This window comes from Budorcas taxicolor, chromosome 3 (genome assembly GCF_023091745.1).
Source record: "Budorcas taxicolor isolate Tak-1 chromosome 3, Takin1.1, whole genome shotgun sequence".
NCBI lineage: Eukaryota > Metazoa > Chordata > Mammalia > Artiodactyla > Bovidae > Budorcas > Budorcas taxicolor.
In genome coordinates, this window is record NC_068912.1 from 96215294 (window position 1) to 96236297 (window position 21004).

The 21004-nt window shown below is 42.7% G+C and overlaps 1 protein-coding gene across 1 annotated transcript in view; it reads right to left on the reverse strand.

The window, feature by feature from the left end:
* The window catches only part of ELAVL4 (ELAV like RNA binding protein 4), an 89747-nt gene that overhangs the window by 21240 nt on the left and 47503 nt on the right, over positions 1-21004 (reverse strand). Inside the window, exon 3 of the mRNA XM_052637278.1 lies at positions 997-1100. Coding sequence (XP_052493238.1) covers positions 997-1100 — 104 coding nt within the window. The remainder of the gene's footprint in view (positions 1-996; positions 1101-21004) is intronic.

The window sequence follows — 21004 nt, forward strand, 5'->3', positions numbered from 1 at the left end:
AAGAGTGCCCAGGAGACACCTCTTTGTGGTTTAATAGGCTATGAAGGATGGGACTCATTAATTGGCTGGCAGCTGCCCCCAAACAGGAATCTGCCCGTAGGTAGGGGAAGAAGGGAAAGGGAGGCTGACGAGAAGCCAGGCTCCATCCAGGAGACCACCACTGACTGTCAAGGGTCAGCAGCCAAAAGCAAACAGCAGCACCTTCTCAAGGATCCCCTCAGGGTGAAACTTGAACCGGGAGCATGACAATCCAGCCACAGAAACCTCCATCTGGAGGAGCAGACTCTGCATAACTGGATTTTTTTTTTTTTACTTAAAACAATCCCTCTTGAGATATTACCTACCAGTCTGATTATTTCTGGATTGCTAGAATGTTACTTTCCCTGTCATCCCTTTACTATGTTCCCAGATGTTATTATGCACCCATCCCTATTATACCAGTGTGTTTCTTTATAACTGATTCTTCTTTTTCAAGTCTTGTTTAAGAGAGTGTGCTTTACCTGTGGGTAAAGCCAAGCTGTTTGGCCTAGCATGTGAGGCCCCTGCCCACCTCCCACCCTCATCTTCATCGTCTTCTCACAGAGTCTCAGGTCATAGAGTTCTGTATGTCATTCCCCACTCACAATGTATATATACATTTTCACAGCTTTGCAGGTGGTGTTACCTCCACCTAGAGCAGCTTCTTCCCTTGGCTTTGCTCTGACCATCTTTGCAGGCTTGGGCTCCCTGGCCTTCTTGATGTGGGTCATCCCTGGCATCTTACCTGCTCCCTGGATAGGAAGTCCCATAGCTTATGGTCCCCTCCTTCTACTCAGCTCTCACCTTGTTCTTATGTAATGATCTGTGTCCCTCATTTAGTACAGTAGATAGTAAGTGTCCTTTGAAAAAATGAAGAAGCCACTGCCAGCTCCCTCATAGCCTGGATTTATTAGATCAAAGGATGAAATTTAACCAGTGTCTCCTAAATAAAGAGGCATATGATGTATAACCTCTTACCTTTATGGTTTTGGTCTGGAGTCTGAGTCCATTTAAAGTGTTGATGGCTTTCTCTGCATCCTTTGGGTCAATATAGTTAACGAATCCATACCCTAAACTCTGTCCTGTGGAGACATGTTTTGAGAGAGAGAGAGAGAGAGAGCTCATTATCTTGATAGAGGTAAAACTTCCCATTGCAATGTGTCAAAACCCTCTAGTATATGGTTCCTTTTATACCAGGGTTTACTCTCAGGTTGAAGAAGTTTCTATTTCTTTTATCTCTCACTCTGGCCAGGCTTTAAACTCATAGGAGCTGCCCTAGCTGGGAATTCATAAGTTCCCCTACATCCACACCACATATACATCATATACCCACAAGTGTCCACTTAATTGGGAAGAGGCGGGGCAGGGAAGTGCAAAGAAAGAAGGTGTGGTCTGTTAGAAGAGATTTGAACTGGAGTCCTGGGGTTTTCCCCAGGATTTAAGCTGTGTGACTCTGAATTTATTTAATCTCCTGCTTCCCCCCATCCCCCGATATTTCTTCTCTGCAGATAACAGCACTTGCACAGACAGGTGTGAGAGAGTTAATGAGATATTGAATCTGAAATAAATGCCTACCTGGAACATAGTAGCTGCTCAACGAAAGACAGCTCTGCTATGTTCAGACCTGTAAAATTGGGGCAAGTGCTGGATGCAGTGGCTGTGTCTGCTCCCTCTGTCATGTCAGCCACACCCACACTCAGAAGACCCGCAGCAAGATCCAAGTAGCAAAGACTGGAGACATTTATATTGAAGGCATGGCCTGAATTTAAAGCAATTGCTACAAATCATTCATTGCCCTCATCATCCACCCAGCTTAAGAACAATAAAAAGGGGAGGTGGCTTGATTGGAAGGAACTGGGGAGCGCTTAACACAATGGGAAGGGTGCAAATAAGTTCTGCAAAAAGGATTTAGCTACTTTAGGTGAAGATGGCATCAACTTGTCTGAAACGAGCAGTAGCAAGTGACAGGGCTCCCCCCTAAGTGAAATAAAAATAATGTGCTTGCGATCGTGCCACTGATTATAAATAGTCCATCAGCTCTGCCATGTGTCATCAGTCAGAAATATCATTAGGAAACTTTACATTTTCTGACATACCCTTTAAGAAATACAGAGCTTTGGGTGGCTGCACAACCAGCTTGAACTTCCCAGGCAATGTTATTGATTTGTGGGCGGCAGCAGAGCCGAAGGGAAGGAAAATGACAGGACGTCACATGTCAGGAAAGACTGATTATATAAAGCTCTCTTTGGAGTACCGAGGCCAGGGCTGGGAGACAATACAGCAAAAAGTCTGCCATGTCCTGGTGACAGGAGCCCATTTCAGCAGCCAAAAAATCTTTCCAACAGCTTCTGTTTTGCTGGTAAATGTCTGTGTTTATGTTGGTTGTAGGAGGGAACCTGGGAAAACAAGTTGGGTTCCGGATCAGAAAATGGGTGACTTTGTTATTCTTTATAGGGTGGAAGTAAAGAGAATCAGGAGGAAATTCAACTGAATTTTGTCCCTAAAATGGGAAACCTAAAATGACAATACATTAGGATATTCCTTCTGTTTTGGAATAACAAGGTTAGAATAGGAAAGACAGGGGCAAACTTTGCCAGATATGCCTTCACCAGCCAGAATTAGTAACTGAAGAAGGGGAGAGAATGTGGAGCACCCTGTAGCTGGGTCCCTTCTCTTACTATGTTGTGTGTGGTATGTGAGCCACGTGTGTACAAGCGGCGTGTGCATGCACATGTCGGTGCTCAGGCACACACATTCACACACATGCACAGGAAAGTAAGAATTAGAGAAAGAGCTGTGTGTGTGAGAAATACAAGACCCTGCCACATGTTCTGAGAAAATTTTTTTGCAAATCCAAAAATACATGAGACTAATTCATTGGCTTAAAAATATCATTTATCCTAAATTCAGCTTCACCTCATCAAGCCTAGCTAAATTCACCTAATTAAATTTATTTTCATCATGCAAATTTATCAGTCCTATTTACCATGTATATAAGAGAAGCCTTAACAATTGCTGTAAAATATTCTTACAGTTATTTCTTTTAAACAGTCATGCACCAAGTTGAGGGGCTTTAAAATGCATTTTAAAAGCAATAATCTCAGTGACAAACCTTATGTATGAGTACTAGGAAACAGGTCAGACAAAGTCAATCTATTCAACTAAATTTAATTTGTATAGAATTAAAATGAAATATGGAAAATATAGACAAAACACTCACCACTTAACTGCAAGCAATTCATGACTCACGGTACTGATGAAATATATGTGGAAGAATTTATCGTGCCTGCTAGTGGTGCATGTTCCCTGAGATACTTTCTTTCCAATTATTCATATATTTATGGAAATCTTAAGTATATATAGTGGCTATAATTTTATATTCTATATTTTATCTTTATTTTAGAGCTCTGCTTCAAGAGGAAGGAAAACACACTTGGATTCTAGGAAGGTTCTGAAGGTCAAGTGAAGGAAGACTCTTGCCCAGCAAGATACATCATATCTACTGACCTGTCTGTATGGTTGCAAACCCACCATCTCCTTAGTACCTGACTGCAGTGAGCACAACTGTGCTATCATCACCTGCTTTAGGTTTAGAGAGAGATTGCACTTAACGTCAAGAACAAAGGTGCTTTGGGGAAAACTAAAAAACCAGATGAACATCATTTCAGAATGGAAGCGGAAAAAAGATCAGAGAGTCTCCTTGATATAAGATAACGAACTGCAAACTCAAAAACAGGGCGCTGCCATGGACGGAGGAGCCTGGTAGACTGCAGCCCATGGGGTCGCTAAGAGTCAGACATGACTGAGTGCCTTCACTTTCACTTTTCACTTTCCTGCGCTGGAGAAGGAAATGGCAACCCACTCCAGTGTTCTTGCCTGGAGAATCCCAGGGACGGGGGAGCCTGGTGGGCTGCTGTCTATGGGGTTGCACAGAGTTGGACACGACTGAAGCGACTTAGCAGCAGTGGCAGCAGCAGCAGCAGCAGCGGCAGCAGCAGCACTGAACAGGAGGAGGAGCCGGGTGGAAAGGCTTGCCTGTGAATTGAAAGCTATGAGATAAACCGGCAACACAATGAAACTACCTGTGGTTAGCCTAGTTCATGAACAAGTTTCATTTGTGTGCTTCTTGCCATCATAGAAGGAATACAGCTAAGTCTAATAAAAAAATACTTGATGGATCTAAGCAAATTCTTAAAAAAAAAAAAAAACTCTACAGAGAATTAAATCCCTTAGGTAGAAAATACAAAAAAACCCAAGCCTCATTTCTTTCAGAAACTTTTTAGTAGTGGGCGGGGGGTAGGGGGGAACAGGGAGTAAAATGAGGAAGAATTTTATGTTTAAATTTTGGTGGCCATATATTGGTGATGGGTATTTGATTTGCACTTCTGTATCTAAATTGTACATAGTACATAGAAAAATATGGAAAATACACATTCACAAAGAATATCAATACTATTTCCATGAGGACCAAGAGAGTCACCATACTGGGAAAGCCCAGGATAATCAATCTGGAGCCTAGAGCATCCCAGAAATAGATAAAGTTTCCTTCTTCTTTTTCTCTAATAACTGCATCATCTCCCTTTATCAACGGTAGCAAGATCTGACCATACAGGTATGGTGACAGTACTTTCAGAACATAAAATTAAACTTTTTTTGCTCCCAGTTTATGCTGCTGCTGTTTAGTCACTAGGTCGTGTCTGACTCTTTGCAACCCCATGGACTGTAGTCTGCCAGGTTCCTCTGACCATGGGATTTCTTGGGCAAGAATACTGGAGTGAGTTGCCATTTCCTCCTCCAGAGGCTCTCCTGGACCCAGGGATTGAACCAGCTTGGCAGACGGAGTCTTTACTGCTGAGCCACCTGGAAAGCCCCAAATAAAGACTACCTCCAACATTTAGAAACTATAATGACTGCCTGGCTCCTTGATGCCCAGGATAACCCTTTCCTGTGACCCGTCCTTAATAATCCTTAATAGGCTGACCAGCAGGCTTGGATGAGAGGCCTCAGTGACCATGAATGGGCAAGAAAGGCATTCTTGGCAGTTTGGGATGGAAACTTAAAATTAGAATGCAATTTTGAAGAGAAAACTGTTACACATAATGGCTACATTTTTGAGGTGCTTCAGTGTATTTTGGATTAAACAGATTCTTGTTTTTAACAAGCTTTTCTTAAATCTGAACCTGAATACTTCTATTTTTAAAACTGTGCACATGTGCACATACACATACAAAGACATGCCGTGTCCTTGTATTACGATGTGGCATTCTCTCTCTTCTGTTGTAATTCTATACCTAACTTCTCTCCTTAGAAACAACACTTCTCCCTACAAGATCTAGTTTATAAAGTCTGCATACTTGAACACAGTAGGGTACTCAACAGATGTCTGAGAAGGGGAAGAATGAATACATACCTTTGTATTAATTCTCCATTGCTGGAAGTATATAACCAGAATATGTTTATGTTTGGCAGGAGAAGAGCATGAGAGTGTCTGAGAGGGGAATTCATTTAGTATTTGTGTCAAAGGGAGAACAGGACAACAAGCTGACACCAGGGACTGGAAAAAAACAACAACCAGAAACAAAACATGTCCTGGCGGGTTCCCCTCCAGCACAGATCAGGTGAACAGTAAAGCCCATCCCTGCCCACCTTTCCATAGAGATCCTGAGTTTCCAAAGTGCTTTCCCACCCATTTTGTTGCATTTGATTCTCACAGCAACCCTGTGGGAGGGAGAACCATCATTACCAGTTGTGGAAATGGAAGCTCTGAGTGAACGGCGACTTGCTGGAAACTGAAGTTCTGAGGAAACAGCACTTTGCTCTGCTCTTTCTGAACAGCTGAAACTAAGTCTAAATCAGGGGGTGGCAAACTGTTTCACGTTTAGGGTGACAGACTAAATATTTTAGGATTGGTGGGTCCTCTGCTCTGTCATGACAATTCTGCCATTGTACCATGAGGGCAGCCACGTACAATGTGTAAACTGAGGAGCATGACGGAGTGTCAATAAAACTTTATGTAGAAAAATAGGCTGCTGCTGCTGCTGCTGCTGCTGCTAAGTTGCTTCAGTCGTGTCCGACTCTGTGCGACCCCATAGATGGCAGCCCACCAGGCTCCCCCGTCCCTGGGATTCTCCAGGCAAGAACACTGGAGTGGGTTGCCATTTCCTTCTCCAATGCAGGAAAGTGAAAAGTGAAAGGGAAGTCACTGAGTCGTGTCCAACTCTCAGCGACCCCATGGACTGCAGCCCACCAGGCTCCTCCGTCCATGGGATTTTCCAAGCAAGAGTACTGGAGTGGGGTGCCATCGCCTTCGGCTTTTGGGCCATAGTTTGCTGACGCCAGGTCCAAATCTTCTGACTGGAAATCCAGGCCCCTTTGCTGTGACTACAGTTACTCCACTGGAACTAAAGTGTTAGTGACTATTCTGAGGCCTGGAAATACCTCTGAAGTTTTTTTGAACTGCCTGAGAAAAAGCAAATTACCTTCAATAGCTTGTGTTAAGCACTTGTATTGTATTCAAACTCTAGGAAGTGTTACCATCACAGCTAAATACAACCCCTCATTTTCCAGTCATTCCAGATAGAAGTTGTTGTCCCTTGCTTTGGGGCCCTAGAGGTTATGACAACAAGACCCTAAATGTGACATCCTCATGGCTGATGGCAGCAGAAGAGAAGCTGTCTCCTCTGAGGGCTGGCCGGAAGGAACCTCAGCATTTCTGCCTGTCAACCTGCACACTTTGCTCTTTCTTTCTCCCCAAACCGTCCTTCTCCAGAAACCTGACAGCTACTCCCCTCATCTGCAAAGTCCCCTTGGGGGCAGCCAGGTGGGTAGCTGCTGTTGATAAAAACTTCTGAGTCGAGTAAGGAGTTTTTGTAGATGTTAGAACTCCTAGCTCAGGCTGAAATTCTGTTCTCAAAGCGCGTGATAAAAATCCCCATTCACCTCAAGATCACCTGCATGGCAGGAATCCACATGCTGGGTTCACTGCAGCCAACTCCAAACCCCGGGACTCCCTCCCTGCCGGTCCTGGGATGACTTTCCCTGCCGTCAGCTGCCTTGAAACCTATCTCAACACACCCTAAAGTGGGTCGGAGAGCTCCAGGGCTATTACTGCATGTATGTATGTGTTAGAGTGTGTGGCCCCACACTGTACTCGTTGTATATCCTTGGTTAAATCATTTAAGCTTCGCCAGCCTGTTCCCTTATCTGGAAAAACAGGGATAATCCCTTATCCTCACAATCAAAGCATCATTGTGGATTAACTATATTAACATGTGGATGAACAGCAGCTACAATTTATTCAGTGCTGACTCTGTGCCAGGCACCCAGCTAAGTGGCTTACTAAAATTACCTAATTTAATCCTGTGCGAAATGGGTATCATCAAGCCCAGTGTGAGGAGGAGGAAAGTGAGGCTAAGAAATGTTCAATAACCTGCCCCAAAGTCAACCAGAAAGTAGGCTTCCAGGCTAGGATTTGAATGAACCCAGGTCTATGTGACTTCCAGTTCATCCCTTCTCTCCACTGGGTTTGGCTCTGTGCAAAGGCACAGCAGAGTGTCTGACACCAGGCAAGAACTCAAGGGGATGCACACCCCATATGTTGGGGACCCTTTTCCTCCCTCACAATGACTGGGATGCTTTGAGATTCTAGAGCAGCCATGGCTCTGTTCCTTCCCATCCCACCTCTGTGGTTGTTTCCACGTGTCGGACAGTCTGGGTCTTGGGTTTTCTACTGCAGATTCAGTGTTGGCAGAGCCAACTAATCAGAGGATTTATCTTCTCTTGGTAGTTCACACAATTCCCTCAAATTAAGTATGGTTTAAAGTCTTGTTCCTCTAAGTGTGATCCCTGTACCAGCATCACTGGCCTCACTGGGCGCTTGTAAGAAATGCAGCTTCAGCTTATTGCTGCATGACCCTCGCTAAGTTAAATGAACCTCCCCATACCCTGGATTCTGAGAAAACAACACATCTAACCATAGTCATGGGGAAGGGAAGCTCTGATTGGACTGTGGCCCACTAGGCTTCTCTGTCCATGGAATTTCCCAGGCAAGAATCCTGGAGCTGGTTGCCACTTCCTTCCCCAGGGAATCTTCCAGACTCAGGGATTAAACCCATGTCTCCTGCATTGCAGGCAGATTCTTTACTGCTGAGCTACCTGGGAAGCCCCTATGATAGGAAAGCTCTCAGGATTTCTTAATATGTGTTATTTCTTTTCATTCTCAGATTTTGTATTCTTACATTGCTCCCCTTTTTGCTGTGGTAATCTCATCTGTAAAATGGACTTATATTTTTTCATGGTGTTATTAGGAGTATTGAGAGTGATAATGCATGTGAAACGCCTAGTATATAGCAGATGCTCAATAGGGCTTCCCTGGTGGCTCGGATGGTAAAAAAATCTGCCTGCAATGCAGGAGACCCAGGTTCTATCCTTGGGTCAGGAAGATCCCCTGGAGGAGGAAATGGCAGCCCATTCCAGTATTCTTGCTGGGAAAATCCCATGGACAGAGGAGCCTGGAGGGCTACAGTCCATGGAATTGAAAGGGTCACACAGGACTGAGGGACTAACATTTTCACAATAGGTTCTGGTTCCTTTCCTTTTTGCTCCCATGCCCTAGTAGACACTGCCTTCACTGATGTCTCTGAGGGTGCTATCTCTTGAATGAGACCCCAACCTCCTCAAAGGTGGAGAATATTTCTGATGCTTTACTTTCACTTTGGAGCACATACCATGTAATAGGTACATAAATTCTACACTTAACTGACACCTAATTCATGCCAGATACTACAAGTGGGCCCACAGTGACCAAAAAATTGTTCTTGCCTTCAGGGAACTTGTCTCACTCCCTCATTCCTAATCAGAATATCAATTCACTGATAGCAGAAACCAAGTCTTTTTGGTTCTCTGCTATGCTCCCAGAGGATGGTGGTAAGAGATATGGAACCAGAACTCATGAGACACATTTGAAAGCTCTGTGGGCTTTAATACTGAAGGAGAGAAAATTCTAGAGGTGCAAAGCCTCTTCCAATACTTGAAAGGCTGCAATGGGAAGGCAGGGGTAGACTTGCTACGTGGGCTACCAGGGGTGAGAATAAGGATCAGGCAACAGAAGAAAGTTAGAGAGTAGACTTTTGCCTTGATAAGAGGAAGAACTTTCTACCAATGATTATATAAAGATATAGGCTGTCTTGTGAGGTGGTAAGTACTCCATGACTAAAACTATGCTAACAGAGGCCAAGTCTACATTTGATCAGGAGATGTTGCAGCAGTTAGCAAAATCAACTCATAAGATCCCTTCTAATGCTAAGACACAAAGCTTCTAAGTTGTATTTATTTGAGACCCCATGTCCGTAGTTTACCCTGATTTTCTAACTGAGAAAATAAAAATAATAGAGAATATTTATTCAGCACATACTGTGGGCTAAGCACTTTACATATATTATTATCTAAATCTTTATAATGTCTGAAGCGGGCATTTCCATCCTTGTTTTACAGAAGGGGGAACTGAGGCCTCAAAAAGAGAAGCAACATACCAGGGTTATTTGTCTAGAGAATAGTAGCCAGACTCATCTGATTCCAGAGCCTGTACCCTTCTGCTGCACCTTGATTTCTTGACTATGTGCTTATTTGTGTGTTAAACATTTGCCCTGACAAAGCACAGTGTGCCTGAGACTTCAAGAGAGCCTGGATTTTCTAGGACTATCTTCAAATCCTCATTCTTTCCATTTAATTCCCATATATACCCCAAAGTATTCCATTCCCATCTTCTACACTGACTGTGTCTCTCAAACTGGACCTGGTATGTCATAGAATGACAGTCTTGGAAAAGACTTCACTATCAATCCTCTTGAGTCTCCTACAAATGCAGCGCCAGAGGACCAAGCAAGAAGCAAGCAGTTCACGGCCTAGTAAGAAAATCAGAACTGTGAATCAATGACTATAGGAGAATGTGGCTAAGTGTTATGATGGAGAGAAGGCGAGAGGATTTTCTAGAAGATATATATGAGCTGAGACTAATTGGAAAAGATTGATACAAGATAGCCAGGCAATAGACAGACAAGAGCATTCCAGGAGGAGGGGACAGTTTGAGCATCTACTCCTTGAGGAGAGAAGACTGCTACTCAGTTTATAACTATCACTTCCAGGAGGTCAATACTGTTGATATCAACCTGAACTGACAATATCGACTCTAAGTTGAGTGCTCAGATGTGTATAAGAGATCTCCCCATCGTCTGGCACAGATTCAGGAGCCATTTAGACATCTGAAATTTTGAGTGCTTCAGTTCTCTGCCAACAACAAGCACTATTAAAAAAGGACAGAACCCAGCCTTCCCTCTTCTGATTTCCCAAAGTATTTAAAATTACATTGAAGCAGTACTTGGTTATTTCCAGAGGCTACATTCTGGCTTCCTAAGAAGATGTAGTTTCCCAGTTGAGAACTCACCATGTGACATCAAGATGAAAACAAGCAAAGCACTTGGTCCACAGTGGACTTTCAATATAAACTTGTCAAACTAACTGTGTTTCTCAAAGGACCCTAAGCTCCTTAGGACAGGGATACAGGTCTTATTAATCTTGGTATAACCAATGTCTGGCACATAGTAGGCTTTCAATAAATCTGTGTTGAATGACTAAATGAATGCATGAATTCAATAAGCAAATAAATAGTAACAAAATAGATATTTTATTTTTGAGGGCTTACTATGTGTTAGTCACTGTACTGAGTGCTTTATTTTATTTTTTTTCCCCCCAGCTTTGTAGAGGCATAATTTGACAAATAAGCTTGTAAGATAAAGCGTACATCATGATGATTTGATATGTGTATACATTGTGAAAGGATTCCTCCCATCTAGTTTATCAACACATATTTATCTTTTTCTGTGGTAAGAACATTTAAATTCTACCTGATGGCTTTATTTATATCATCTCTTTTGCTCCCTAAAACAATCCTACAAGGTAGGCATGATCACTGCCATTTACCATTGAGAAGACTGATATCCAGAGGCCTCAGATCCCAAGACACAAGTTCATCTGTGTGGACTCACACAGGCTTTCAACAGAGTTTTCTGACTTCGGAGACAATATCAACCAAACTGTTCAAGTAGATGAAAAGTACTACCTCTGCTACTTGGGTAAGGTACATGGAAATTCAGAGTATATATATGATGATTTCCAGGAGTCCCCAAAGCAAGAAGGACCAGCTACAAAGTATACTATTTCATAAAGAAAGACAATCAACCAACTCTCAAAGGAATTTTTTTTTTGGTTAATTTACCCTTTTGGTTTATCCTATAAAATTGTCGCTGTTTAGTCGCTCGGTGATGTCTGACTCTTTGTGCCAGGCTCCTCAGTCCATGGGATTTTCCAGGCAAGAGTACTGGAATGGGTTGCCATTTTCTTCTCCATGGGATATTCCTGACCCAGGGATCAAACTCAGGTCTCCTGCACTGCGGGCAGATGCTTTACTGTCTGAGCCACCAGGGAAGCCCATCCTATACAATTAGTTGTTCCAAACAGATCTTCAAACATACTTTTCAATAATAAGCCTCAATAAATTCATCAGGTAGAATTTAAGAACTAACCTGAACCTTATTTTTCTTCTGTGTGTTCAAGAAACAAAGGCAATTCATAGGATAAAAAGCCAGTATCAAGAACTTAGACTTAAAAAAAAAAAAGGAAAAAATATTCTAGGTAATGTATGGGAGAAAATAGAAGCTTTAATGACAACTATCTTACTTTCAGCATTTATCACACAGAAAGAAGTGTTCAGACTGATGATCCTGGGGCAATAAAAGATTCTTAATAGAAGCAACATTAAATTAATTTATGTTCAGAATATTATTACAGACAGGAAAGAATACTCACATCTTTAAATATTTTTTAACAAGGGTCGAAAAGAAAAAGAGAGAGAGAATTTGGCAAACTCCCAGCTAGCCAGAGAGACGAACTAGAATTCTTCATTCTTGGTTGGCTTACTCTTACATGACACAGAGATTAGACAGACAAGACTTTCCCCCTAGAATGAATGTGAACCAGCTGGTGATTTCAGAAATGCAGCTAATATCAGCAGAGAGTTTAGCGACAAACGAAGAAGAGGTAGAAAAAGTTATTAGGTTAATACAAATTATATACACTGTAATCAGCCTTTGGGCAAAATGAGATTGTCTTTGGGTGAAATGTCTGTGGAAGAAAGGAATTGCTGTATTTAGGCACTAAGACAATGGCTTTCGAAACTCCCATCAGACACTATTCTTAAAAAGGGCAGGGGGAGGTTTCTGATGTCATGTTGGGATTTAAATTAATCGAGATAAGTTACGTGAGAGGGTTGCTAAAAGGGAGAGGCTTCATAAATATTAACTGAATATAAATCTATTAAAATTTCCTTTATTCGAAGTAAAAGAAAATCCATAGCTCCCAACAAAGGAAGTGAGATAAATAATTGTCTGTGCAGAGATAAGTCAACATGTCAAATATGACTTGGAGAAGAACTTTATGGGAAAACCTTTGTCAGTGTGTCTTTTCGAACTAAGTGCCTGGGGTTCTCTGGCCTTGGACTTACCACTAATAGCTGTGGGGAACTCCCTATCCCTATCATCAAACAGTTCATTGATAGCAAAGTGCCATCAGGAAGCTCATGACCATGGTCTGAAAGTTCAGTTTGGTTCCAACAAATGTTATAAATGAAAGAAATTCCCCAGATGCATGAAAAAGAAGAGAAATAAGAAGCAAAGGTCTATTTTTCCTTTTCTTCACCATTTGGCTTATAGATAAGAAGTAAGACAAAATAAAGAAATAAATGCTTGATGCTTTTGAACTGTGGTTCAAAAACTGATGATGCTTTTGAATTATGGCGTTGGAGAAGACTCTTGAGAGTCCCTTGGACAGCAAAGAGTTCAAACCAGTCAATCCTAAAGGAAATCAGTCCTGATATTCATTGGAAGGACTGATGCTGAAGCTGAAGCTCCAATCTTTTAGCCACTTGATGTGAAGAACTGGCTCCTTGGAAAAGACCCTCATGCTGGGAAAGGAGGAGAAGGGGATGACAGAGGATGAGATGGTTGGATGGCATCACCGACCTAATGGACATGAGTTTGAGCAAGTTCCGGGAATTGGTGATGCACAGGGAAGCCTGGCGTGCTGCAGTCCATGGGGTTGCAAAGAGTCAGGCATGACTGAGCAACTGAACTGAAGTGAAAGATGCCAAATACCTGGGAGAGGTGAAAATGAAGGTGTACCTGGGATGCGTGTGAGGATCACCAAATGTAAACATTTTCTAATAACTCAGCTTTTTTGAGCAATGGAAAATGAAATGTCATCCTGACAATCAGGAGACCAAAAGAATCCATAATGTAAATAATTTTCAGAACATATCTAGTACTCAATTATTTTCAACAAAAATGCTGAGTATGTGATGGAACTTTGCTGGTGCTTGAGAGATGGACCCATGTGACATCATTTTCTGTTCCTCCTGGGTGTTGGTAAGACTTTCCTGGGTCACTGGGGCCTCCACTTGCCCATCCCCATGCAGTAGATGACCCCACCTCTTTCTTAACAAAAGAAATGAGGTCATCAGGTAGTAACTGGCCCAACTGTCTTCCTCTCTTCTACCTTAAGGAGCTCCATTTCTTCCTCTTGGTTTAGAATGTACATTCCACAAAATGTTGGAGAAGAAAAGCTTCTTTGGGTAAAGCTACATATTATATACCATTCTTTTTAAGATTTATAGTACACAGGAGCACAGACTTAGGGAAGTAGTGATAAAAAGAAACCCCTTCCTAACTTGGTTTACTTCAGTTTCCAAAACTCATGCAATCACATAAACTATTTTTTAAAAATAAATGACCTATTAAATACCTTTGGGAAGGAAGTTTAGACAGAATTCTCAAATGAACATTACTCTTTGACTGAATTCAAGATATAATTAACCTAAAGTTGGGGGTGTGGACATTGACAATTCCTGAGATACCAGAAGGGCTAGCAGAAAACACGGAGACCAAGCCAGAGATTACGTCTAAGGTCTCTTTTCACTGTGATAGTCCATGATTCTGTTTCTCAGAAGACATCACACAGACTTGCTTCTGGGATAATCTAGACAGGACATAAATGCACAGTGGGGAGAAGATCAGACATCTGTGTATAGATTTTCATGTCAGCACACACTGTACATCCTGGAGAAGGAAATGGCAACCCATTCCAGTATTCTTGCCTGGGAAATCCCAGGGACAGAGGAGCCTGGCAGGCCGCAGTCCACAGGGTTGCAAAGAGTCGGACACGACTTCGAGACTGAGCACACACTGTGCAAGTCTGGTTCTAGCTTGCTACCCATCAATAGTTGGCATGCAACGAGTTCAAGGAGTTTCACTAGGAGAACCAAAGATCCAGGAGAAAAACAAAACACAAGCGTGACTACACGGGCCCTCAAGCAGGAATACACACTTACAGGTATGTATACACAGGCACACATGTGAACACTATCTATACCTTACTAAGTAGGCTATCTACTAACTGACTATCTATACCTGACTAACTAGGCACACTTAGAGAAGTTGAGTATTGTAGATAAAAACAGGGGCTTTGGAGTCAAATAAACATGGCTTCAATTTTTCTCTGCCTTTTAGAAGCTGTGTGACCTAGGACAAGTTACTTAACCTTTCTGAGTCTGTTTCCTCACCCGTTTAATAGGACAAATAATACATACACCTCACAGAACTGCTGTAAGAATTATAACTATATGTCAGGTGCTGTTCTGGGTGTTTTACATATACTGATGCTCACAACAATCCTATCACTATCCCTATTTTACAAATGAGAAAACTGAGGCACAGAAAGGATGAAAATTTGCCTGTTATACAGCTAGTAAGGGCTTCCCTGGTGGCTCAGATGGTAAAGAATCCACCTGCAATGCAGAAGACCTGGGTTCAATCCTTGGATCAAGAAGATGCCCTGAAGAAGGGAATGGCTGCCCACTCTAGTATTCTTGCCTGGAGAATTCCATGGACAGAGAAGCCTGGTGGTCTACCGTCCATGGGGTTGCAAAGAGTTGGACATGACTGCGAGACTAACACTTTTAACTTTCAGGTAGTGAGGCTGGGATACAAGCATAGGCAGCTAGCTCTTAATCACTAAGCTCTCCTGCCTCATACAATCCTGGATTATAGTAGGTCCACGATATTTCCCTGGAAGACAGAGACACACATACTCAAATATATAAACACCTTACACCTCCTCTTCCTCTCTAGCTTTTCAGATCTGCTGTTTTTGTCATTAATTTATTACACGATGCAGTTCAAGTGGGCAGCATGCAGACATCAGCTTCCCAAACACATGGATCCTGTGTGGCTGCTCAAGGAACAGAAGAACAAATCCAACCCTGAGAAATGTTAGTTCATCCTGAATGATGACTCACAGCCGCTATTTTCACAAACAGCCTGCTAATTAAACTTTCTTATGAACTCTGCTAACCAATTTTTCCAATGCATGGAGAAAAATCATTCATTATAGACCGGAATCCAAAATCTAATATTAAAGCACAAGTAGGATCTGTGGCATTGTAATTTGATCAGCTTGAGCATTAATAACAGTTACACACTGATGTCTGAAAGAGGTAATCAGCTTTTGTTGAGATGTACGTAGATAACTGAAGAAAACATCTGGACTAGAAAGCAAAGCTAGCTTATCACAGGGGTCTTAGTACTTACTTTACCCTCAGATCCCCTGCTTACAGTAGCCTATCTTCTGGGTGACCGCAGTAATATCCTGAATTGGTGTAGCTCTTTAACTACTTATGGACACATTAGAAGCTCATCTGATGTCACAACAGATGGCAAGGTGGAAAGAGCCATTGTCATCCCCATTTTATGCACAACATATAATGAGGCACTGAGGTACTGAATGGCCCAGAGCTAGAGCTAGAATAAGAACCTGGTGACTCCTTCCAGTTCCTCATGCTGCCACTCATAAAAGCTGGTCTGATTTTTAAATAATTCTCAGAAACCATCCTGACATTTTCCAACACTGAACTAAAGGCGTTCATTTATAATCTTCCTGAGCCACTAAAACTGCTGTGCATTATTACTGTAGTTATCTCTGAGGCTTACCAGGATCATCCTACACAGCCACATTCACGACTCAGGATGAAACAGCAGAATACAAGGAACCCTCTCTGTGAAGGTCTCCTGACCCAACTGGCCACAGCATGTAGTCAGACAGACACAGGTACACAGCTTGATCACCTGCCAGGTGTGTGACTTCAGGTCAGTCATTTTAAACTTTCTGAGCCTCAGTTTTCTCATCTGAAAAATGGGGCCACCATTACCTCTTGTGGGCAAGGCCAGGATTAAATGAGATAACAGAGTAGCTGGCATCTAACAGTACTTAATAAATCTAAGTTCCTGTTCCATTCTTTGGCCTTCTCACACCCTGTGTCCTACTTGCTCCTTGGAATAACATGCTGAGGACTGAACCAGAACAGAAATCCACTTTTATACTCCTCTCCACTCCTCTCCCTTATCTGTCTGCTGGCCCAGTGGTAGAACCCTTGGAGAGAAGTGGGAAGGAGTTATGAGATAGAAGGGGCCCCTCCCATTTATTGCTTTAGTTTACAAGTGTCTTCATGTGGCATTTGGTTTGAACTCACAAGTACTGTTCAAAGAAGGTAGAGTAAAGATTTATCTTTATATTGTATATTGAGAATGGAGGTCTAGGTGAATACAGTGACCTCTGCAAGGGCATGCCCACTTCTACTAAGTGTGTGTGTGGGGGGAGGGGGTTGTGGTACAGAAGTTTGACATCTGTCCCACCTTTGGTTAGTCCAATGCATTGCATCTGGTTTTCTTTTTTCTGGCATCTGGTGTTTTGACCAGAAAGTGCGTGTGTGTGTGTGTGTGTGTGTGTCTGTGTGTGTGTGTGTGTTGGGGACTGTAGAGTTCTTGGGTAGTGCTCATTTCTTTTGTAGTTAAAGGGTGGTCTGTCTCACTGGGAAGGCTCTGCTGACAGGTGAGGGCCACCGGGGAAAGAAAAGGCAGCTGAGGACTGATTGCAGTTTCCAGGATCAGTACCTGGAAGTGAGGCTGACATTTTTTTTCCTGTTTATTACCCAGCTCAGGGTCCTGGAGGATGGGGAACCTGACAGAACTTAGTGTAGGAACCCTCACCAGGGAGATGGGCGCAGAGGTCTGATGCCCAACCCTGGGATGCAAAGGGGACAGAGTGACTGCGGAGACTCAGAAGCCACCTGTATCTCAGTTCAGGGTAGCAGGCAAGGAAGCCTGCTTCAACTGTCTATTCCTTTTATTAATGAAAACAGGGACTTCACTCAGGCAGCTTCTCTGTTGGCTGCCTGCCCCAGCCATAAAAAACAAGTCTATCAATTCAACATGGATTTAATTTGAAAAAAGGAAAACTATATGTATGTGATTTCAGGCTTCATACCTGAACCTATAGGATAACTGGCAACAGTCCGCATGATCAGAGGCTCTAGTGAGAGTGGTGGGAAGGGAGCAGGGCTGGGATCCTGGTTACCACTTGAGAATGGGATTAAGGTTGTCATCATCCACATTTCCTTGATGCAAAGAAAACTCAGACTAGGTCATTTTGGTGAGTTGGTCTGTTACTTCTGAGATGAGTCATCTAGCCACAACTAATTTATGAACATTCTCTCTGGTCTCCTTTTACCATTCTACTCCTATTTCCCTTCTACCTTATTTATTTTTTTTTAATCTATGGCTATTTAAATTTTAGCTCTTTTCTATCTCATAAGTCAATTCAAATTCTTGTTGGATCAAATGGCATATAAATAAATAAGAAGGCAGAAAGAGAAGGCAGGACAGGAAACAAGCAAGGAAAAGAAAAAAGAGGAAGAAAGGAAAATAAGAAGTCAAGAGTTTCTTCTTTGGGGTGCACTGGTCTTATCTGTAAAGTAAGTATAGACATTGCCGATATTGGGTACTTTAATAGGGTCAGAAGAGGTACTGAGTATAAAAACCTTTGCAAATAAACATGAAAGGCAAATATCAGGGGTTATTAAGTATACCTTTCATGGTCATACTACCAATAAAATTATTTAATCTGATTTGAGATGTTTGTGAAGAGAGGCGGCCATAGAAATTAGAGTAATTACCCTAATTAGCTGTATTCCACTCAGTGTAGATTGGGCCCTGTCTCACCAGACATCCAACAACAAAACAACGGCCAAGCAGAAAACCAAACTTATAAATCAGTGCAAAACTGAAGTTTTTGGAAAGAGACTCACTAGAGAACATGACTCTGACCTCAGTGAGAAAAACAGTAATTCCCAAATCACCATGAGAAGCCTGCAACTTGTCCATCTCTCCTGTGTTGCTGCTGCTAAGTCGCCTCAGTCGTCTCCGGCTCTGTGCGACCCCACAGACGGCAGCCCACAAGGCTCCCCTGTCCCTGGGATTCTCCAGGCAAGAACACTGGAGTGGGTTGCCATTTCCTTCTCCAATGCATGAAAGTGAAAAGTGAAAGTGAAGTCGCTCAGTCCTATCCAACTCCTAGCGACCCCATGGACTGCAGCCTACCAGGCTCCTCTGTCCATGGGATTTTCCAGGCAAGAGTATTGGAGTGGGGTGCCATTGCCTTCTCCCTCCTGTGTTAGGTCAGGTTATTTATTGGCAAAGTAGAAGGAACACAGACTTTGGAGTCTGACAGACTTAGGTTCAAATCTCAGTTTCACAACTTATTAGCTGTGACCTTAGATAAATTTCTTAACCTCTCTGACCTTATTTCATCAACACAAAGTGGGTAGTAACTTTACCCCACAGAGTAGTTTCTGACTGTTCTATTCACTATCCCTTGAAGATGTCTCTGAAGCTTGGCTCAGCTGTTTTCTCTGTGTGTACTCACCTTGGATAATCTACTCTCTACCAAGTTCAAGGCTCACTCCTATTTGACACTTGCTCTGAGAACCCCAGCCCACAGTGATCTTCTTCTCCTCTGAACACCCATAGCTGATGTTTTATTCATTTTCATTCAGCAACGGCAGAGTAGTAAGGTAAAAGAAACACCATAGGCTTTGTATTCTCCAGCTGATTCTTTTTTTTAAAATAAATTTATTCATTTTAATTGGAGGCTTATTACTTTACAATATTGTAGTGGTTTTGCCATGCATTGATATGAATCCGCCACGGGTGTACATGTGTTCCCCATCCTGAACCCCCCTCCCACCTCCCTCCCCATCCCATCCCTCTGGGTCATCCCAGTGCACCAGCCCCGAGCACCCTGTCTCATGCATTGAACCTGGACTGGCGATCCGTTTCACATATGATAACATACATGTTTCAAAGCCATTCTCCCAAATCATCCCACCCTCACCCTCTCCCACAGAATCCAAAAGACTGTTCTATACATCTGTGTCTCTTTTGCTGTCTCGCATATAGGGTTATCATTGCTATCTTTCTAAATTCCATATATATGCATTTATATACTGTATTGATGTTTTTCTTTCTGGCTTACTTCACTCTGTATAATAGACTCCAGTTTCAGCCACCTCATTAGAACTGATTCAAATCTTTTTAATGGCTGAGTAATATTCCATTGTATATATATACCACAGCTTTCTTATCCATTTGTCTGCTGATAGACATCTAGGTTGCTTCCATGTCCTGGCTATTGTAAACTGTGCTGTGCAGCTAACTGATTCTTAGCCTTGGCTTTCTGATCTGTAAAATGGAGATAATACCATGGACTGGTACAAAGCTTCAATGAGATAACATGCATGACATGTCTAACTGTAGCTGACACACAGTACTGTGTGCATGTATGCTAAGTCACTTCAGTCGTGTCTGACTCTTTGCGACCCTAGGGCTTCCCTGGTAGCTCACCTGATAAAGAATCCGCCTGCAATGCAGGAGACCCTGGTTCGATTCCCGGGTTGGGAAGATACCTGGAGAAGTGATAGGCTACCCACTCCCAGTATTCATGGGCTACCCTGGTGGCTCAGATGGTAAAGAATCTGCCTGCAATGTAGGAGACCTGGGTTTGATCCCTGGGTCAGGAAAATACCCTGGAGAAAGGCATGGAAACCCACTCCAGTTTTCTTGCCTGGAGCATCTCCATGGACAGAGGAGCCTGGTGGGCTACAGCCCATGGGGTTGCAAAGAATCAGACACGACTGAGCGACTAAGCACAGACCGTAACCTTCCAGGCTCCTGTGTCAATGGGATTCTCTAGGCAAGAATACTGGAGTGGGTTGCCATGCGCTCCTTGAGGGGATCTAGCACCATCTGGGAAGGCCTGACACACAGTAGGTACCTCATCAAACTGCCAACTTCATTGTTCTGTTATGAATCCTTTTGTGTTCTCTTTCCAGTGAAATTAACAGCAAGGGTCAGGAAAAGCGAGTTTGGGCTTTGGTGAAAAACAAAACAAACACCCCCTGCCCAACCACTAGGCCCCTCCCGCCCACTCCCAGTCCCCCTCCCAACACACAGAAAACAGCAAATGTGGCACCACCTTTATGCATCACATGGGCTCCCAGCCACTCCCAGACCTGCAGGCTGCTGTAGGGCCCTGTAATTTGTCCTGACTTCCTCTACTCATTGGCCGTGCTAGCAGCAACATGTGGGCACAAACTACATTTTATTCTCTTTAGCTTCCTCACAGACTCTGATACAGAATTTAAGAGAAGAGAAGGAAAATATATAATATTTATTTGGTCTGAGGGAGCAGACATTAAATAAATAAAGTTGGCTGATTGAAAATCTTTCACAAATGTAAAAGCCTTATACAACTATATGGTCTCCATCTGAATTTTATCTTCTCTCCAAACTAGAAATATCTTCTCCCATCAAAGCTCAATTTTGGGACTGTACGAAAAACAAAAAGGCGACTTAAAGATCTTTAGTTCTGACAAGGAATAAAAGACAGGTAACAAAGTTCATCAGTTAAGAGCAGTACGGGGTGGGGTGGGGGAGAATGAAAAAAATCACCACTATCACAGCTCACAGAAGACAAGAAAAAATGATTT